At 37.3% G+C, this 16,678-nt stretch overlaps 1 protein-coding gene across 1 annotated transcript in view; it reads left to right on the forward strand.

Moving 5' to 3' along the window:
* LOC121506932 (copine-9-like) overlaps positions 1-16,678 on the forward strand; it is a 330,340-nt gene that overhangs the window by 228,051 nt on the left and 85,611 nt on the right. Inside the window, exon 11 of the mRNA XM_041782988.1 lies at positions 8,116-8,157. Coding sequence (XP_041638922.1) covers positions 8,116-8,157 — 42 coding nt within the window. The remainder of the gene's footprint in view (positions 1-8,115; positions 8,158-16,678) is intronic.

Genomic DNA, 16,678 nt, shown 5'->3' on the forward strand with positions numbered 1-16,678 from the left:
CGATCGTTATCCGCTTTAATATCTTTGAAATGCTGTTTACATTGCAGTACCAGAAAAGTTCTTAACTTCACACATGTGAATCAAACTAAATCATTATTCCTTAATTTTTCTGCAAAGGCACAAACACCGTGCAACAAAAGACTACACAAAGATCTGTTACTGTGTGCTTTTTCTGTGTTTTTAGAAAAAGCCACTAAATATAAACTTCACATGCATGTTTGAACAGTGTTATTTGGCTCTGACCCACAACTAAACTGTGCAAAAATCCAGTATAGCCAAAATTATACATATGTATATCTACATCAAAATATAACTGTGAGCTAACTTACTTTAAATAATAACGCTATAGGTGGCCATGCTCTCCGCTGTGCGCTACACAAAGATTTGCGTCAAAGGCACAATGTCCAACTCGTTCAAAACTTCCTGATGGACGTGCTGCAAAACCATGTGTGTCAATCTTTTTTGGGCCACGGTGCTCCTTTACCATGTTTTCAACTGCCTAAGTGTGGAGAATAACCTCTCAGAAGAGGCCACAGACATGTACACGCAGGCAGAGGCAAAGTTCTACTAACTTTTCCACCTCTCTCAGCAGCTCGTTAGTGTGTGGATGCAGGCCACCTGGAAAACCTGCAACACTAGTGGCTGTTTTTAATCCCTTTTCATTCATAAGATCCCACAGAAGAGTGAGTTGCATGCAGGCAAGACTTGTCGATGCACTTTGACCTGATGTGATGACAATTGTTGTCAGGTCTGAAAGGAAATGTATGACACGCTGTTGTAAAAAACAGGTTAAATATTTTTAAGTTGTGATTGCTTATATATTGTCTGTGTGCTCATACTGCCTGCCTACAGGGGGTGCTGCAGCACCCTCAGCACCCACCTTCTCGTGCCTATGTGTGACAGTTGCCTCCTTTGAAATCTGATTAGCCACCACACGGGCTATCCCACAACTGTATATTATGATTAGCCATATGGCTCCTCAGGGGGGAGACTTTCACTAAATTCAGTTTTTCACACAGACTGTAGTGTAGGCCTAAGGCTGGGCAATTGATCATAAATTAGATTAAATTGCAATATGGCCTGCTGCAATTTTCAAATCACACAAGTTGCAATATTTCTTAAACTTGAAATGTGTCAAAATACCAGTTTAGTAAATCAATTTTTTGCACATTATGCAAACATTCAAGTGTCAATTTTTTTTATAATGGTTTACAAAAATCCTCCTTTTTTGTGTTTTCTGTATGTTTTTCTTAATCAAAATGAGTGACATAAAATGATAATGCCCTTAAACAAAGCAAATGACATCACATTTGCAATACGTGCAAAAATAATTAGTTCATTCTTTCTTAAACCTATGAAGCTTAGCGTTAGTTCATGAAAGTCATACCCCAGCTGCAATCAGCTGATAGCCAGCTTCACCTGCCCCATCCCCAGCCGCCTCATTTATAGCTTAAAGCTTGTTGCACCTTCATATTCAGATTCATGCTACTATGGGTTAATTGCTTCTGAAATAATTCAATTATATTCGATATACATGATCTTATTTATGGAATTATTTATTGCTTGAATTTGTCGAAAAATCCATAAGATTAACCCAAGAATGTTAAATCGCAATATTTGTGGGAAACTTCTTCGGGATGCTTTATTGTTTTTTTGTTTTTGTTTTCAAGGAGATATTTTAATTGAAAACAGAGAGGGTACATGTACTCTCACCGGCCACTCTAGTAGGTACACCCCGCCAATACCGGGTTAGACCTCTTTTGCCTTCAGAACTGCCTTAATTGTTTGTGGCGTAGTTTTGACAAGGTGTTGGACACATTCCTCAGAGATTTTGGTCCATATTGACATGAATCTCCCATTCACATCCCAAAGGTGCTCTATTGGACTGAGATCTGGTGACTCTGGAGGCCAATGGAGTACAGTTAACTGTTCAAGAAACCAGTTTGAGATGATTTGAGCTTTGTGACATGGTGTATTATCCTGCTGGAAATAGCCATCAGAAGATGAGTACACTGTAGTCATAAAGGGGCGGATATGGTCAGCAACAATACTCAGGTTGGCTGTGGCATTTAAACCCTGCTCAGTTGATACTAAGAGGCCAAACTGTGCCAAGAAAATATACCATGCACCATGACACCATCACCAGCAGCAGCCTGAACCGTTGATACAAAGCAGGATGGATGCTTTCATGCTGTTTATCCAAATTTCTGACTCTACCACCTGAATGGAGCAGCTGAAATCAAGACCCAAACTAGGAAACACTTCTTCCAATCTTTTATTGTCCAGTTTTGGTGAGCCCGTATGAATGGTAGCCTCAGTTTCCTGTTCTTAGCAACGAGTGATGTCCAGTGTGGTCTTCTGCTGCTGTAGCCCATCTGCTTCAAGGTTCCATGTGTTGTACGTTCAGAGATGCTATTCTGCATACCTTGGTTTGGAGGTTATTTAACTCAATGTTACCTTTCTGTCATCTCCAGTCAGTCTGCCCATTCTCCTCTAACATCTGACATCAACGAGGCATTTTCATCCACACAACTGCCACTCACCGGATATTTTCCCTTTTTCAGACCATTCTCTGTTAACCCTGGAGATGCTTGTGTGTGAAAATCCCAGTAGATCAGCAGTCTCCGAACTTCTCAGACCAGCCCATCTGGCACCAACAACCACGCCACGTTTAAAGCCACTTTAATCCCTTTTCTTCCCCGTTCTGACGCTCCGTTGTTCAGGAAGTCATCTTGACCACGTCTAAATGCGTTGAGTTGCTGCCGTGTGATTGGCTGATTTGCTATTTGTGCTAACAAGAAATTGAACAGGTGTACCTAATAAAGTGGTTGATGGCTTTATAACTGTATTTCTATCATTTGTTTGTTTTCTGACTAACGTAAAGTTTATAAATATGAGTAGCTGATGAGAGGTTGGACTCTTTGGTGGTCAGAATAATGCCAGCAGTCGGCCATGGTATCAGTCACAGGCCAGTGCTGGTGTTATTGAGACCAACATGGAGGAAGAACAACAAGAAACCAGATTTGTCACAGGATTATTATTAATGATGGACCCCTGTAACACCCAATACCTGTCAACGTCAGAGGTTGTTTCCTGTTAACTATTCCCTACTTTTATTGAGGTTATCCTCAGGAACGTTGATGACACAGAGAGAACTTCTTGTTTACCTGCTGATTACTCATACATTTGACAGAGTACAGCACGGGTGTCAAACTCAAGGCCCGGGGGCCAAATTCTGGCCCGTGGTGCAGTTATATCCGGCCCACCAGATCATATGATATTTTTATTCTAACTGGCCCCCAGTATGAGGTCTGCAGATATCCTCCAGTATAAAACTGTAAACTTAACCTTGAGGATTTATGATATCCTTGTTGAGTCATAAAAATTAGAAAAAGTAAACAGTGAAAATAATTTGATAAAAAAATTTGATGTGGGGAAGAAATTAGTGTTTTCTCTATATTTTCAATTTTTCATCTCAGTTATGAATAAAAGTTATAGTTTTGACTTCTTATTTCATATTTTAACCTTTAAGATTTATGATTAACCTTTAAAAGACCTGATTTTGACTTTCATCTCATGTTTTGACCTTTTTCAACTTCCTACCTTTAACTTTTATCTCATTCTTTTACCTTTAGATTAATAATTTTAAATCCTATTTAGACCTTTTGAAATCATGATTTTGACCTTTATCTCACATTTTGACCTTTTAAAATCATGATTTTGACCTTTATATCACCTTTTTGACCTTTTTCAACTCCTATCTCATTTTCTTTACCTTAAAAACTCATGATTTTTAATTTTATTTCATATTTTGACATTTGAAACTCATGATTTTGATGTTTGCCTCATATTTTAAATGTTAAAAATAATGATTTTGAATTTTATCTCAGTTTTTGAGTTTTCATGGTTTCAATATTCTATCTCATATTTTGCCTTTGAAAACCTTTATTCTGACTTCAAATGTCATGATTTTACCTTTTAAACTTATAAGTCTGACTTTTTAGCTCAGATTTTGAATTTTTAACTTATCACGTTCACCTCTTAATTGCAAAATGATCCATCATCAGTGCCAAGTTTTTTACCCCAATAATCATTTCTGGTGAAAACTAGGTTGACATTTTATGGTTAAATATCAACCCTGTTAGGCACTTAAATTAGACCCAAGGTAAGAATCCGGGGCTGGGGGGCTGCTCCTCCCATAATGTCTAAATGGTATAGTCCAAATGTTATAGTCCTGGGCTGCAAAGTAGTGCAAGTAAATTGAATTTAACCATATTAAAAATACTGCTCATAAATGGGGAAATTATTGTTAAAAAATACATAAAAATGCATAGAAATTTTAAAAAATGATGCAACTGTTGCTTCTTGGTTGGCGGTCACAGAGGGGCCCTGTGTGATATTTTTTCTGGGGCCCCAAAATCCCTAGCTACGCCCCCGACTACAACTGTGCCTGTGCTAGTCGTAGAAGCCTTGGTGGCCTAAAATTGCATGATTTGATTGTGGAGACTGCACGCTTTAAGGCATAAATACATGTACATTTGCATTTTATTACAGTGGGAAAAAGTTGTAGAATATCAAAAATGAATCAAGAAAAATATAAGAAAGGAGAGTCTGTTTGCCCATAAGACCCGCTCATAACGCTGTGTGCCTGCAACAAAGTCACAAAACCTGTATTTTTATTCCCGGCCTAGTGTTAGAGAAATCTTGAAATATTGCAAACTAGTTTTCCAAAAATGAATAACATGGTGTATGAATCAAATCTCATCCTTTATTTACACACTGCAGCATGGAGAGAAGGTCCTTAGCGTTCTCTGCTGTCATTCACAAGATCACACCTTTTATACCCACTGAGCACATTCCACAAAGGTCATCCCCCAACATAAATCTGTTGTCTGCCACTTATTTACTTTTACAACCCCAAATGCAATAGTCATTTCTTCCCAAGGTGGTCTTTATGACCTTTTACAACATACAGCTGCTTGGAAAGCTCATGACTTGCTCTCCTGACCAGACATTCTGAAACACCTAAACCCTTAACATTAAGAAAATATGCTTAAAATTCCCTCACACCTAGCAAGAATTTCCCTTACTTTGATTTATTTTACCACTATACTTTTTTCCTACCATCAGGACAGTCAAACAAATAACACAACACCAAATGTTGATACCAGTGAGTATTGTGTGCATCTAAAGACTGATAAATCTCATTCCTTTGTATAAAAAATCCTACATTAACAAAAACACATATCAGTCACACTTTTGGTCGACATGTACCTTCACTAAAATAAACACAGACTTTAGTTTGCCTTAAATGAATCCTACACACATCATCCTACTGCCAAGGACTCACTTGCACACAAATTCTGCTATTAATAATTCTCCACAACACATACAACATTTTTCATTATTCATTTCAAGTCATTATTATGCTATCCTCATAGTGGCACTAAATCGGGTTCTAGACCCTTAATAGTATGCTAAACTGACTTTGCATTACCAAGATTTTCACCAGCCATTTCAATAATAAAGCACTTAACATTAGATGTAAATACAGTTTGCTTTACAGTGAGATCTAAATCAGCATTGTAGGAGTTAATAATTACCTTCACCATCATTAATAAGATACAGAAATCAAATCACTTCAAGTCATTCACACTGGTGATCAGTGTGTTCCAGCTACATATGAATGGTAGGATAGGAAAATGGGGCCTTTTGATTGGTTAAAAATCTCGGGGTTTATAAGAGTCACAAACTGCCTCATGATTAAATGTTTAAAGAGTTTTTGTTTGACCTAAAGTGCAGTGTAAAGCAAAAAATGTAGTCAACTAGTTTAACATGTTTAATAAAGTTAGCCTGATTCAGAGCATCATAAACCCATTTAAGTACAACATCTAAGAAATAATATAGATAACTAATAATATAGACAACTAGTTTAAGAAATGAGCATTAAACCACAAACTATAAAACTTTTATGTAAAGTGAACTGCTTGTTATTGACAATGCAAATGGATAAACTAGGGCTGGGCAAGTAATCCCAAATTAGATTAAATTGCAATATGTTCTGCTGCAATATTCAAATCTCAGACAGTGCAATATTGCTTTAACCTGAAATGTGTCAAAATACCAGATATATCCTTTTTTGGCAATAGATGTTTTATGCTCTACACCTTCTGCAAATATTCAAGTTTCTTTTGTGTGTGTGTTTTTTTTTTTTTTTGTTGTTGTTTTTTGAATGAATGAATGAATGCATTTTTCTAATTCAAAATAAGAATAACAAAGAAATGATCATACCCTTCAATACAGCAGTTGATATCAAATTTGCCATATGAACCAAAATCACGATTAGGCTTAATTTTTTAAAAAATTATTTATCCGTAGTTTAATTTTTCTTATATGGTGCTCATTGTACCGAGAATGACTTATTTCTTGTGTTTGTTTAACAACACATTATATAGGGAACCTAAAATAACCACACATTAGTTTTACAGAAACATCTCTTACTTGATCCAGTCCTAGCACTGTTTGGAGTAAAACCTACTACTGTACAGCTCTCAGATAACCAAAACAACATGATTCAGTATGTGACACTGTTAGCAAGATGACTGACCTTGTTAAATTGGAAACAGAGAAAATCCCCAACCCACACAGCTTTATTAAATGATGTAATGCAGTACTTAGAGTCAGAAAAAATAAAACATTCATAAGAGAGAAGGAACTCATGTTTTACTCTATATGGCAACCTTTTATGGAGTATTTTAACAAGACCCATGAAGGGGAGAATGACTGAAAGAAGTGATGTAACATGACACTCAATTTTATTTCATTTATTTTATTTTATATATATATATATATATATATATATATATATATAATTACCTATGTTTTTATGACTCATTGGTATTATTATTTTTATGTATATTTTATATATAATTTTCTTTAATTTGAAAACACAAAACACCAATAAAAAGATGTTTAAAAAAATAATAATCGCATATTAAATCTTAATTGCATTATTGGGAAAAATAATTGCAATTAAATTATTTTTGCAAATCGTTCAGCCCTAGGATAAACCAATGATGGATTCTGAGAGCATCATACAGCTGAGCTATATGATATGATGGGTAAAGGTCAAAATGCATGTCCTACCAGACCTGTAAACAAATAAAAACTGCAGTGAAAACTGTATGTAATGTTATGTTTATTATTATTATTATTATTATTATTATTATTATTATTATTATTATTATTTTATTTATTTATTTATTTATTTATTTATATATTTATTTTTTTACCTATTGGAAGATTGCACAAATGTAGCAGCGATGCGGTACTGTTCTGGCACCTTTTCGTGTGGGACCATTCCCATTGTAGCAAACTTAAAGTCAGTGTTGTCTAATCACCGTCTCCCTCTAAGAACCTCAGCTTTGGTGAGAGAGTGTTTATTTTCTTTGACTTCCTTTCAGTTGCCATCATAGTTCACCCCAGAAAAACCTCTGATCTGCTGTCTCATTTACATGCACTTTTCATTCATGAGGAGCTTCGCATTGACCGTTTATGTAGGCGTGTCAAGGGCTCAACAGATCTACGTGTGCACATTTCCAGGTGGATTAGGATTTAATTAGGAGAGAACTGCATGAAGATGTGCATGCACAGCGTTTAATAAATCTGAATTTCCAAGGTTTGGGCGCATGTACACATTTAATCTAGATTCTATGCACAGTTTTATAAATGAGACCCCAGGTCTCTCCTTGACTTAGAACGACTAGTGGGTCTGTGGAGAGAGGGAGGGGGGTTCTGAAGGACTCGCAACTGATTACAGAAAATGATCATGGACCCTCACAAAACATGAATGGGATGCAGCAACAGAAGGGCAGCTTCCAATAGCAGTTTGATATTTTGGGGTAATGTAAAACTCATTTATAAAAAGGTATGTTCACCATGGAAGCATTAATCTTTAATTTGTAAAGACAGTTGGTGCAAAAGAGGGTTTTTTGGCTTGAAATTCCAGAAATGCCATGTTCCTAAACTGATGTCTCTTTTCTCTCTCTCTCACCCTCGCTCTCTCTCTTATCTGTGGATCTCATCTCTGCCTCTCTCCTCCTTCCCTCCCTCCAGGACAGTCAAGATCGACGTTTTTGACTGGGACAGAGACGGGAGGTAAGTTCTCACACTTTCCTCTCTTACTTTGCTTTAAATCTTCTCTGTCCTCGATTCATTCTCAGATCCAGATTGAATCTCTCAGATGTCACACCTTGTTCCGCCTGGGGGCCGTTCGTCTGTCATATTATGAAGTATTATTAACAGTTAGAGGTTCCCACCCGTCTGGCCTGTGCTTGTGAGCAAATCAAATCATATAACCTGTTCAAGTGGGTAACTAAAGGTGATTTAATATGAAACTTCATATGGGACTTTAGTGTTATAAATATCAGTTAAGACTCATTTGAATCCTTGTGGTTTTTCTATAAATCCCCTGTCCCAGATTTCCAAATCCCTATCCTGCATTTTGAGCGACAGGAGGAGAATGGAAGCAAATATTTATCCTGCATTGTTCCAGGAAAGTTAGTCAGTCTGACACCGCCATCAGGCGATAATGCTTCTGTGTATTTGCACCGTCAGTGGCTTTTCCGGGTTTTTAAGAGAAGATTTGTCTTTAAACAGTGGGGTGCATCACACAAAACTTCTGAAAGCAGGTAATTATGAGAGATTTAAGGCTTTTACTTTGAAATGGGGATATGATTTAGACAGGGTAATCTCCTGTGTAATCATTCTGACAGTTTGATAACCGCCTATTAACACAACTAGTGTGATTGCTTCCTTTCTGTGTCTTTTTGTTTTCATAATTACTAGATTGTGTTTAAGTGTTTTGAAGTGTTTAAAAATGTTTTTGTGGGTTTTATGTATTTTGCAGTGTTCTTATGTGCTTTGTTATGGTTTTATGATCATCATTACATCACTACATTTACACTTGATTGGATTGCAAATGACATAAGTCAACTTTATTTAAAAATTCTTCAAACATTTAGAGTTTTGAGCTCCTAATAGCTGAGTGGTTATGTCATGTGCTCCATGTACACATTCATACCTTATTAGTAAACTTAGTCAGAAACTCTGTCAGATCTAACTTGGCTGTGAATTGCAGGGAAAGTGTAAATGATGCAGTCTCTGCAAGGTTTCTTAAATTACACTTGTGTGCTTCCCACACTTGTGTCCTTTCCTTGCATGTCAGTCCCTCCCTCAGAGATGCAAGTGAAGCAAGGAAGATCCGGTCTAGGTACCAGATCTGTCCGGGGCTCTGCGCCTTCATCCTGCACTCACAAACACTGGTGACTACAGCAACTCCATGTGGACAAACCACAATGCAGCTGAGCTGATTGATGGATTAATATCTTAATCACTGGTTTCAAGATAGATATTTTTGTTTTGAACTTAAATTGAGCAATTTCTTTGTACAGTACTTAATACTTTTTATTGTAGATTGTGTTTTTTTTTTTCAAGAAAAAATCCTTCTTTGTAGGTAAAACTAATATTTTAACTATTAAATAGCAGAAAGATGTTTGTAATGAAAAATATATAGGTTTATAAAAGTTAAAAAATAACATTTGAATGCTTTTCAAAAATGAATCATTTTTTTCGCTTGCATTTGTTAAGCTATTCTTTAAGACATCAATCACTGATCTCCTTCTGATAAACAGCAAAAGCAAACCGCAAATCATGACCATTTCAGACACAGTAAATGTTGCAGAATGAAAGTATTTTATTCAAAATTATGTTTCTCACACCCTTAGTATCACCGCCAAACACACAGAGGGTTAAAGGGGGTAATTCGCAGGTAAGGAGAACGTTTAAGTATAAATAACGTTACGACACTGAAGTTAGCTTTCAACGTTAGCATCGTAGAAAGCTAACAGGTTCGCTTTCAGATGGTGTGAGTTTCCAGCCAATAAAAATGCGCAACGTCATAACAACCAATCGCAATGTGCCACGTCATCAGCAGGTGCAGGCCCAGGGCACATCTGCTAGCCGGGACACATCTGGTACCTACACTGAAAAATTCCCTATATATCAAGAGCCAAATGATGTTCCTTCACAGTGTCACATGAAGCAATGTGTGTTTGTGATGATGCAACAGCTGAACACCATTCACCACTGAGTGGTGCAGGAATGAGTCCTAAAACGCAGAAGTGAGTTAGCATTTTAGCACATCCGGCTCCCTCATCTGAAAGTCTAAGGGAATTTTGAATGAGTTTTAGGTTAAATATCTAAAATAAGGTCTGTGGTAAACACAAGCTCAAGAGAGTTTAAAGTTTAGTCCTACGACATAAAATACATCTGAAACATGCCCCACCTCTGAATCGTGTGTCTTTTCATGTCTTAATAAAGGCGGTTGCTAAAAGATAGCTAACAAGGACTACATACGTCATCATCCGAAGCGCGGCAACTGAGCCGTTCACTTGTATCCGCATGACGTTAGATTTACTTGACCATGTTGTAGTTCAATATAGCATGACGTTAGCTTTTTACTTTCGACAGTTAGATTAATGAAGCAGATATGATGCTTATATCATCAATTTATGAAGATAATCTTTATGAAGAAAATGTATAAGTTTTATAAACTGTTATTGGTCACTGATCTTATTTTCAGCAATGATCCAAAAACCCATTGAAAAATCCCATAGGCTCGACGACAAGGGAATCCATGCTACGCGAACTTCCAGGTTTGCCTACAAAATTACGTCACGACTGCACCACTATTCCACTTAAACAGCCGTTTATATTTGCACCAGTGTGCACTGTTTCAATCCAAATCCATGCAAACTGAAAACGGAAAAATGCATACTTTAATGTGAAGAACAACCCGTAGTTTGTTTGTTTTTAGTGTTCTTGAAATGGTTTCATTTCTCCCACACTGTGCCTTTATTATGAAATTATTTACAGTGCCATGAAAAAAGTATTTGCCCCCTTTCTGATTCCTGATTTTTTTTCCACATTTATCATCAAAGAATTTTTTATACTTCACAAAGACAACCCATGTAAATAGAAATTGCAGTGTCTGAATGATTATTTAATTTTTTTTTAAGGGGGAAAAATAACCCACACCTATCTGGCCCTGTGTGAAAAAGTGACTGCCCTCCTTGTTAAATCATGGGTTAACTGTGATTAACCACAGTTCATGGAAAGCTGAGTTCAGTTTCACTTGCCACACCCAGGCCTGATTACCTCCAGATTAGTTAGATTAAGAATTCACTTAAATGTAAGCTGACAGACAAAGTGAAGTAGGCTACAAGATCTCTAAAAGAAACTCATCCTGCCACGATCTGAAGAAATTCAAGAACAGTTAAATAAATTGCTTGAAAGCTTTTGAACCATAAATCATAGTCCCCCTGTTTTCTGAAAGCCCTCTGTTGTGCTGTTCTAATGATGTCTTTGTGGCTCTTACAGATTGTTTTCTAGTGAGCCTGGAACTTGGCTGACTTTCCAGGGTCTTTTAAGATTAAATCCACACCAGTAACTCTGATATCGGACATCTTTTTATTCATTTTTAATCTATTATCTGATCGTTCCTGCAATTAGCCAGCTACATCGGTTAGTCCCATGTTGTCCGTTTGTATCCCAGGATGCATTGCGACTGGGCTGTTACAACCAGTGGGAAGCTGTTCCACCATCACGTCATTCTTTGCTGAACTGCACATGTGCACAGATTTAGAAAATTAAGAAGAGAGTCTGCATGACTCATAATGAAGAGAAATAAAGACAAGAAGGCTGTGATTTGTCCTTCAGAGTCACTTCGATTTGAATAATGACTCAATTTCCCCAAAGTCCAAGGACTTTCTTTTGTAAAATGTGAATATTTTAAAGATTTTTTTGTCACAAAAATATCATTATTTAGTCCTAAACAGATGATAGAACAGGCTTGTACAAATTATGACTCTAAGTCAGTAATGTTTACTGTGTTAAATAGATTTCTGTACTTTTTTCTTTTGTCTTGATGGCCCCATACCTTTTGTAAAATTAAAGTGACATTACTGCAGCACACGTAGTCTTAAAGCCAAGGGTTTTCCTGAAGAAAAGGTTGTTTAAAGCTTGACTGTGAACCAAAGGGATGATGTTTTGCAAGCTTTTTAAGACAAAAAAGGCACGATGGTTAAAAAACAGCTAAGAGCTCTAAGGGTTGTTAACTCTGCTCAGTGTGCCAGTTTAACCTAATAGCCTTGAAGTAACTTTATCTCCATTTTAGAGATCAAAATACTGCCAAACTGTACTATTTTACAGGTATTTTTAAGTCTAGAGTGCAACATCAGGCCAGTTGACAGTAACCACTGATTGTAGCTTCAGGCCAGACCTGGTGGGTGGTTATGTTAGACAATATTTGACCTTCTTTGGTGTTTAGCACATCGTGAAAGTAAACCTAACTAGACAGAAAAAAACAAATGTCAACCCTTCATCCCTGAATTGCTACCACAGCAAAGCAGATAGATTGGCAAAATTCCATGTCTGATCAGGTAAATGCATCTTGCAAAGCTCCACTCTGAAATGACTGCCCAGTTTTAGAAGTGACAGATCAGTCAGCATCATCTGAGGAGAATGAGTTGATACTATGGGTGGGGTTTTGCATACTGGAAGCCGATAGCAATGGCTGCTGCCAGTAAAGTAATTAATTCAGATCTATATTAAAGACACATTTTTTAACCGATCAAGACAGCACATTTTTATTGAAAGAGGAACAAAGAACCACACTGAAAGCCTTTCTTGGCAGAGAGCTATCTGACCAGCTGTGGTTTGAGTTTGATCCACCAATCAGCTCCACCATTTGTAAACTATGGCAGTGTCGACCTGCTGAGCACACATTACTCATGCTGCACATGCCTATAACGTCATTTTGTCTTGTCACTCTAATTGGCCTGTTATGAATGTGACAGAATATTTGTCCAATCACCCTCAATACATGTTTTTAAGCCCTGCTTTTCTCAAACACTTAATGGGAGGTTTTCCTGTTGGACGTGGACGTGGTGTGTCAGGCTACTGAACTGCATCCCATCCCCCAACTTTACATGTGAAAGCAACCTTAGCTTCACAACTGGTTAACGCTCATCAACGTATGCTGTAGAATAAAGTAGACTATGTTGGTCTTCTCGGGCCCATAGGCATAATAAAAACCATTTTATTTAAACATTTCTTAACTGATGCTTACCATTTGTTATAACATCTATGTTAACTGGACCACTGGTCCTTGGTGACTGAATTTTTGATTTAGATGGTTAGAGAGTTGTTCACCTCTTTCCTGGGCTGGTTTTATTTTAGGACAGTAAATATCAAAGCCAAAGACATCTCCAGTCTCTATTGGGGATAACCATGCACCCCTAACGATACAATGATATAAAATCACTGAGCAGTTCATCTCAGTACAGTCTGTTGTGAGCTACACTGTGTGTTTTTGTTCACTGTGAGGTAAATTTCCCAAACCTATCAGCCACGGTGGCTTACGGGTCATTAAATGCATCATAATGAAGAAAACTGTACCAGAAAACAGTAAATTTAATCCCAAATTCTGTCTCTGCTACACCACAGAGCCAGGCAGCTGTGCACTGATCAGAAGTATTTTTTAAAATCTTCTTTCCTGTGAGTGGGCGTGGCTTTAGATCATTCAACAACACACCCACATCATCCTAGAGCAGAAATTACGACCTTATTTTTGATGATTTTGAAGCTTAGTTTTGTGAATTATAAGGGATATTTCTCATGAATGAAATTTAGTCTAGTGGTTCATAACACAGTGACCAACAAACCTAAAATAAAGATTTTTTTATCACTTTACAGGGACTTGAAAGTGTTTTTATGAGCTGGCACAGTGGTGTAGTTGTTAGGTCGCACAATATGTGTGTGGGCAGCCCGGGTTCAAGTCCGGCCTGTTGCTTCTCTTACACATGTCTCACCCCTCTTTTCTGACTCTATTCTCTGTCATCCTTTCTAAATAAAGGCATAAAAGCCCTAAAATTTCCCTTTCAAAATCTTTTATGAATTTTTATTTCTCTCAGACAAATCAAGTCAGTTATTCAGAATCATTTTGTCTCATTTTCTTTTTGCGTTATTTTTTTAGGTTTAATTGTTGTATTTGTGCCATTTTGTATTCCCACTTTATCATAAATTAGGTAAACTTTTATGATTTTTGACATAAATAAAGGTTAATGATGATTGGCCCAGGTCAAATTACAGAGAAACTAAAGGTGTGATTAATAAGACAACAGTGGAATCCTGTTATATAAAAAGATGTGACTTTTTTTTCTACTGTTGCTTACAAATCTGTCCAGGGCCCTCAGCTGATATAAAAAGAAAATAAAAGTCCTAACAATAGAGGAGATTTGATCAATACATGAAAGTGTCATAGACTACAGCGCACAAACAGAGCTGCTTTTGTAGATATCAGAGGATAGATTTAAGTCCTGTATGAACTCTGAGAACTTTAATCTGAGAACACTTGCGTCTACATCAGGTGGACTTGACTCCTAGAGGACTTTGACCAGCAGCCCCCTCATACAAAGCCGGTATAAAATCCACCTGAGCCCATGTTATTGTTCAGAGGTTCCTTGGTGAGCGGTGTGGGCGTCTCTTTGACCTTGTTGGCGTTGTACACGGTCTGACATTGACAGTCTCCTGCTGAGTGCTACATGTCTGAAAGGGCAACTGGGGAAAATATTCAAAGTTCACGTCTAAAAATATTTCCTGTTTCAGAGTTTCTTCGCTGATGTACTGTAACACTACCAGAGTTTGGCTTGAAACATGACAAAGTACAGTATGTCCAACACTTACAGCATTCAAAAGTAAGAATTAGTTAGCATTTATAGTACTTGTGTTAAATATATCACAAACACAGCCTTATTGGGAAGCTGTTCTAACAAGTGAGACTCAGTAAAGGGCTGTGTGAATAATAAGTGATCTCTTCATAACACAATGAGCATGTTTGGGACTTTGACTGATAAGCAGCTAAACAGGTGTTTGCTGCTGTTATTACAGTCAAGCTTGGGCAAAGAGAAGAAATTAAACATGTGTACAGAATAACAATTAACATAAAAAGATGCTTCAAATTCCCTGATTGACTTCCAAGTTCTGGCTCAACATCTGTATTCTTTTTTTCTGTCATAAGTATTTGGTGTTAATGATATTAATGGTAATTGGAGAGTGCAGTAGCAGACTCTACAATGACTGAATTACTTTAAAACAAAGTCCACACATGGATCACTTTAATTACTTGAGTTGAAATGCAACAAATAAGCTCAGATGTTTGTCTTTCTTTGCAGATTTAATCAAATTTTCATTCAGAGTTAATCCAGGAGCACTTGGTTTAGCTCAGGTGCCAATATACAGAGGCTATAGTCTGACGCACTGGTCACACAATCGATTCCTGGTCCAGGCCAAGCAGCAACCTCCGGTCCTGAAAATGAAGGTTGGCTTGAGGTTGGCTGCAGGAACACTGGAAGTCCCATCTGAACACCTGTTAAAAAGCTGTTTTTTACACTAGAAATAAACTGGTTTACTGCCTGGTTCAAGACTTCAAACATGTCTCATTAACTAGTGCCTTCAGGTCCTCTTACTTTGCAGGGGCTGTATTTTTTGTACCACGTTTTCTATTATATTTAGGAAAAACCTCACTGTGCACTGATTGGTGCAACCCATTTGACTGACAGATACGCTTCTGTCAACCAGAATGCTAGCTAGCTAGCTGACAGGAAGTCGAGCTTAGTGGGCGGGCTGTTAGGTTGATCCAAAGATCTGTTGAGACCGCAATTTCAATAAGGAAGCCACTGCGAATTGGCTTCCAAAGCAGTTTGAGTCTGCCTATTGTAAGCAGACAGCTGACGTCACACAGGCTTTGTCCAATTTTTTTTTACAGTCTATAGTCCTGGCGCTGTTTTGTGGATGCCCTTCCTCACTCTCTGTCCCCATATTTCCTGTCTTTCTTTAGCTGTCCCATACAATAAAGGCAAAAAAATCAACAACAACAACTAGAAAACATAACTAGAAAACAAAACAAAATAATATAAATTCTCATTCCCATCTAGCTATCTAGATTTGGGTAGCTTGTAATTGTATCTTTATTGCCAAACCACACAGACTAAAACCTAGTTGCTGTTAGTGTGAACCGGTAGGTGAGATCTGAGTTAAAAACAAATTTTTGTCAACCAGTAGTTTGTTCAACCTTTCATTTTTAAGAAGAATGGATTTCATGTCTCTGAATAACAAAAAAATACCCTGGCTGTGTAATAAATAAAGAGCAGAAGGAAAATCTTATTTTAAGATTAACAGGCATTATGAATAAAATCTAATGTTACAGTTTCATGAAACGGTCTTAAAATATCTGAGGGAGGACAAGAGAGATGTTATTTTGGCATACATTACAGAGGTTATCATTTACAAACATCACAACCAGCTCACACTCTTGTGTATATCACTTTTTGCCTTCTGTGCTGTCCCCCCGTGTATCTACACTCCTCTTCCTCTGTCATTTTGTCACGTTTCCTCTCTTGTTGTAGTTCCTCCTCTGAGAGATGCTCCTTGAGGATTTCCCTCTAAATACCAGCATTAAACAGGCAGTGTTGGTGTCACGTACAGCTTGGGGTGGTGATAAACTGAGATGCAGAGATGGTATTTATCAGGGAGATGAGGCTAGAGGGAAATTTTCATG

Source organism: Cheilinus undulatus, linkage group 3 (genome assembly GCF_018320785.1).
Source record: "Cheilinus undulatus linkage group 3, ASM1832078v1, whole genome shotgun sequence".
Classification (NCBI taxonomy): domain Eukaryota; kingdom Metazoa; phylum Chordata; class Actinopteri; order Labriformes; family Labridae; genus Cheilinus; species Cheilinus undulatus.